Consider the following 6,000-nt stretch of genomic DNA (forward strand, 5'->3'; position numbering starts at 1 on the left):
ACTGGTTAATACTGGCACGTAAGGTTAGTAAGTGTATCTTACTGACGGTAGTCCGACATGAAGTTTGCTTTCCTGTACCTTTACTCTGCAACTGTCTAGTGCCATCAGCTAGTTCTCAAGTGTATAAGTAAAGTTTTACAGTTTGCATTTTATGCAAATACTTAAAAAGTCAACTCATGGTTCGAATAGATTAAAGAAATCTGCACAGTATACTATGGTTAGCATTACTATAGTGATTTTGGGATAATGTAGGGGGACAAGCTGAGAATAGTTCACAGGTCAGCGCAACATCGAGGGCTGAAGGGCCTGTTCTATGATAGCGCTATACTAGGATAGTGCTTCTCTTCAAATTTTCTCTTTGCCTCAGATTCTCTTTTTCTCTCTCCTGCCATGTTGTGCATGCTTGGCTGAGAGCCTAATGAAAGTGTGAACTCAGCAGATTTGACAAGTTGAGTAAATTGTTGATCGTGTTTGATTGACGTTTGATTATAAGACATTTTTTCTGTGATTTTCTTTTGTCAATATCTCAAGAAATAATGACTTGGCAGTGTAAAACTTAAACCTGGCTAAAAGGACACAAGATGTTGAAGTCTTTCAAGTTGCACTCATCAGAATTAGAAAAAAAAAACAACTGGGGGAGAAAAGAACACCAATTTACACACCATGAGAAGAGGCTGCTGATTGGTTGGGCCATCATTGGCAAGGAGAGGCAGCACGAACAGTTAACTGTCAATCTTCATTCTCAGATTCGATTGGTCAGGGGATGCAGCAGAGATTGGCTGTCTCTATGAAAACAATGCAACGTACAGATAGATTCTTTGTGCCTACATAAAGCAAGGTCCTATGTGTTCATACAAATAGCTTCTAGTACACACAAATGTATCACACTGTGACCTGACTCATATGTTAAGTAGTTTCCAGGTATAATTCTTAGCACAATCCAGATTATTTAATAAATTATTTCCAATAGCAGCATCGCATCTAATGCTAGACACATTGTGCTGGGACTTGCAAGCATGGGCTGGTTGACCAACGAGTTTCACGAAAGCTAGGACAAAACACAGACGAACAAAGACAGGTCTTCTAACCAGCCTACTTCAGCTTTTGCCTGCCTCCTTGGAGCAAAAATCATGCAATTCAGTGCTCTTGAAACCAAGGCGGATCTGTGGGTCATGAAACCTTTCAACTTGAGGGGTGGCATGCTGGCTCAGGGGTTCGTACTACTGTCTCACAGCACCAGGGACCTGGGTTCGATTCCAGACTTGGGTGACTGTGTGGGTTTCCACCGGGTGCGCCATTTCCTCCCACAATCCAAAGCTGTCCAGGTTTGATGGATTTGCCATGCTAAATGCAGTGTTATGGGGATAGAGTTTGGATGAGATGCACTTTGGAGGTGTAGTGCAGACTCAATGGGCTGAACAGCCTCTTTCCACACTGTATGGATTCTGTTCTACTTGAGCTAACTTCCTATGAGCATATGAGTCAACATGCTTGAAACCAAATTAAAATCTAGCCCCTTGTCTCAAAACTGGTTTGGAGGTTTATCATTTTCTTTGAAATGGAATGAAAAATTTGAAAATAGGACTCTTGAATAATATTGATTGGTCACTCCAAAGTGTATCATTCCTTAACAATAAAAGCAGGAACGTACTTATTCTTACAAAAAAATTACAAATCTTTTGACACCTGATGCAAGACAAACTTGGTCAAGTTTTGGTCAAAATCCTTGTAGCTTCAGCAAGGTACTTGAACATGTCCTTTGAAAGTTTTACGCTTCCAATAAACATCTTAAAATATGAGTTAAAGATAATATGTTATAAAAGCTCATAAACTGACAGCAATTTTAGCTGGTAAAGCATTTTTCAGAACATATCATTCAATTAACTTCTAAGGATTTAGACTATTGCTGTTCAAAGGTTGACAGTAGGTAATATGCTACTATAACTGAGTGACTTATTTACTTATGAACACTAGTATCTATTCATAACACTAATTAAAGTGGCACAAAAGGAGGTTTTTATCTGCCTCAGGTTTATTTGCACTTGACTGTACTTGCTTCCCTATGTATTTAGAGGAATCTGTAGTTGATGCAGCTTGAAAGCACAGGAGACCTCGTCCCACAAAATTCACTGATATTACCACAGGATGTACAGCTTAATGACTGGATTTTTATTATTAATTGGGAATCCCACATGTCAATTTGACTTTTTCTAAACAAATCCTTTAAGAAATGATATTCCAAGAATAGCTTTACATGTTAATGGAGTAATCCTTATAGGAACTTTGAGGCTCCAGATTTGCACAATACTCAGGTAGACCTTCCAGCTCCAAAAACATTGGAGAGTGAAGATTCAGCCAAATGCTTAAAGTGCAAAGTGTAGCCAATCTGGTTTAGACTTACAGAGGGTTTGTGGTATCACCAACTCTTCAGTCATTCTTAATACCAGTGCATGTATGGTTAAACCATGTGGATGATTCTTTTCCAAAAAAAAGCATATCACTGTTGGAATGAGGGGTAGCTGGAATGTGATTTTGAAAAAGGATGCTACTTTGAGAACTGTCTGTTGTAATGTTTGATTAATATTGGATTAATAACTCCCACTGCTAAAAGTTTTCCCTGCAGCTGTTCAGATCTCTACATTGAGTAGAGTCAGTGAAAGTCCAGAGTGTCTCTGGGAGAAGATCACCTACCTCCCATTAACTCCACAATCTGACCACTACCTCCTCCATCCCCCAAAATAAGTATTTGACTCTCCATGTTGAAACTTATATGTAATTTACTGGGAACAGTGCCCACGTTGGAGCATGTGAGTGAGTTGGCATACTTGAAACTAAATCATCAAATATTACAACTTTGTCATTATGTCACGTTTGTGGAAACAGAACTTGCCTTATGAATGCCTCAGTGCTGCAGATAAAACAATTGTTACTGGCACTGGTATTGAATGGAGGTGACAGGTATGGCCTGCCAACTTAAATATCAGTCAGAGGCTAGCAGTTAGGAACTGGTCAGCAGGAGCGGTGGCTGCTCCAGGTAATGCCAACAACCATGGCCCACAATCAGTGAGGGACTTAGGCCACAGATCTGTGGCAACAGGATGGGGGTTATGAAGCAGGGGATTTTGACAGCAAGAGTCAGGGTGACTGTCGGCAGGACATTTTCCCAGCGCTGCATCTCTCAACTGGGCCTTTGAACGATGGGCTCCTCCTGGAGGCCCACAAACAAAGCCTACAAGGTTTGAGATTTGAGCATGCTGCATGACAATCATCCTGCCTCCTGTTGGGTGAATCCCAGTAGCGGCAGAATGTGGGCCTTTAGCAGCCATGAATTGATTAAATGACTCTCCACCCCCAAACCTGCCTCAAGGGAGGGTGTTAAATTCTGCTCTGTGTGTTACTAGAAAGAAGTTTTCAAAAAAAATTAAGACAAATAATGGATATTAACTACATAAAATTATTTAAGAGAATTGCTGCAAATACAATTGTGTTATCTTGAAGAGATGTTTTGTTAATGCACTTTATATAAAAATGTAAATAATCTATTGTAATTAGTATAATGTTTGATTGATTTAATGATTTTCAATCTGTGTCTTAATGACCACAGGCTGATTGTTAGGATAATAACACAGAATTTCCTTTGGCCCTTGCACATCAATTTGAGGCATTTCTTTGATTTCAGATATATATCACATCAGGCAGATAACTGCCTTGTATCTCACAGACTGCCCTCACTCCCAGTGACTGTCCTGCAGACATTTAACAGCCAGTTGGCTATTAATTGACCTTGAGGTGGTAGTTCTGCCCCTCAGCAAGTGAAAGTTCTGTCTCAGAGAGTTGCCAGCCAGAGATCTGGCCACTAGGAGTGTAGGCCACTACTGGTGCTTAAGCAAGGCCTATGGCAAGTTCCACTGGTAAGTCCAGGGGCCTTGCTGAGACCAAGCTGGAAGACCTGTCCAAGAACAGTGGGGAGCTGGATTAGAAATGCCATTGGAGGGGATGTGGGGGAGGGTGTTAAACCCTGTAGGTGGGAGAGCTTCTGATAGATCCAGGTGCCCCATCCCAGCCTACCACCACTCCATACAGGGAAAGCTGCCAAGCTGAACACTTGGCCTGTGCCTTTTGGGCTGTTGGTTAAATCCCAGCGACAGTGGCATGAGGCCCTGAAGTGAGCATTATTTGACAGTAAGGACCTTCATTGGCTCGTTGATGTGTAGGTCACCCAATCTTCCTTCCCCACACTACTCCTGGTAAAATGGGGCGGGGTCGGTGGATGGGCACAGTGCCTGCTGGAATTTACAGGCCCACCCCCCTGAATAGCCACCAATGAGGAGGAGCATTAAATGAGATGGATTTCAATTACATCAGCCAAAATGGCCATCAAGGAGGGCGTCCTCATCATTGTTGTCAACTATTTGAGTTATTGGGAGGTGATGGGGGGATTCTTATGTAAGATATAATTTGTATACTTCTAGGGAATTGGAATCTAAATGTACTGTCTTCACTGAATATTATTACTCCTATAACTTGTTGCCTTTAAAATATCTTTTGAATATTAACTGAAGAACCCCAAATATTTGTGTAATCCTGTGACAAGCTGGAGATGGAATGGGAATTTTCCCATCCTAGAAAAAGAACATTAAAACAGGCTTCTTGTTCAAGTCACTTTCAATTTGGGGATTATGTTTTTTAGCTTTGGATAGTTCGAGACACTTTGCATGATACTTCTCTTGTAAACAAAAAGTGCTGATAACTTGTGCCTGGGATAAAAACGTTATTTTAGTCGACCGCGTTCATCAGGGAAAACCATTGATTAGCTTAAACCATTTATGTTATCATTTAGAGCAAGTGCAAATGATTTGAGGGACACACTTTCGCCTGCATTTGAGGTGAAGATGGAGAAGTGAAATAAATGCCTGTTATTTCCTTCCCTTGTATATGTTTTTGCATTCTCACCTCAAATTGCAAGGTTGGTTCTCAGTAAATGTGCACTCATCCTTGTGTAGACTTGTTTATTGCATAAACTTGAAATAGCCAGCTGGTTTTAGATTGTTTAAAAAAATAGAGATTAATATTTGGTGATGCAGTATAATTGACATTATACATGCCAGTATATCTTAATGTATCTGTTAATATCCATGAAAATGATAAATTATTGCTTTAACAATTTGAGATAGGTAATTTCCTTATTTGGAAATTTTGGAAATTCTGGAAAACATTTGAGTAATTTTGATGGATTTGCATAAAATAGAAATTAACACTTAGAATTCTGTTTCCAAGGTTTTACCAAACATGATAAAATAGTTTGGGGAGAGGAAGCAGGTATCAGAAAAAAATGCTTAAACACTGAAAGGAATCTGAAATTAGTTGCAATGTGCATTGAAATTCAGCAACATCCTGTGACATTGCTTAATGTGAAACATTTTCCTAAATACCTAAAGTTTTCTTGCATTTTATCTATACCTAGAATGAAAATCTCGAGGTCAATATGCACAAGTTGGATCTCAGCATGTTCCCACATCATGTTCTCATTATTTTCTGTACTGGAGATTTTTAGTACTAAATGCAAACAGAATGAAAAACTGTTGGAATATTCACAAAAATGTGAATAGGTTTTCAAGTGAATTGAAAATTCAGGGCTTCTTTTTTTTCCCAGGGGTTCATGAGATTGAATAGGATTGTTCAGCCACTGCAGTGTACCTGCCTGGCCTGACATGCACTTCAGTCTTTTCATAGTATTTTTCATCAGAGCCTTCCTCCTATGTGAGGGGAAAACAACTAAAACCCAGGGTTGACAGTGATGCTCTGGAGAGTCTGGTGATCATACCTTGTTAAAGCACAGCTTGTTTGTTTGATCTGATCAGGCTATGTTTCACAATGCTGTTGTTCAATTTTCCAGCAACATTGAGATGTGTGAAATAATTCTTTTCTAACTAGGTCACCCTCCTAAAGAATTTCAGGATAAAGTAGCAACTAACAAGAATACTTTCCACTTATTACCAG

General features: G+C 39.7%; 1 protein-coding gene across 3 annotated transcripts in view; it reads left to right on the plus strand.

Moving 5' to 3' along the window:
* The window catches only part of LOC132805854 (vitamin D3 receptor B-like), a 299,773-nt gene extending 294,199 nt beyond the window's left edge, over nt 1–5,574 (plus strand). For 2 of the 3 annotated variants that reach the window (XM_060821168.1, XM_060821169.1), the window contains exon 10: nt 5,465–5,574. In XM_060821168.1, coding sequence (XP_060677151.1) covers nt 5,465–5,554 — 90 coding nt within the window. In that variant the 3' untranslated portion in view covers nt 5,555–5,574. The remainder of the gene's footprint in view (nt 1–5,464) is intronic. The other variant, XM_060821171.1, reaches the window with a different exon arrangement.
* Nucleotides 5,575–6,000: the final 426 nt, after the last annotated feature.

Source organism: Hemiscyllium ocellatum, chromosome X (genome assembly GCF_020745735.1).
Source record: "Hemiscyllium ocellatum isolate sHemOce1 chromosome X, sHemOce1.pat.X.cur, whole genome shotgun sequence".
NCBI lineage: Eukaryota > Metazoa > Chordata > Chondrichthyes > Orectolobiformes > Hemiscylliidae > Hemiscyllium > Hemiscyllium ocellatum.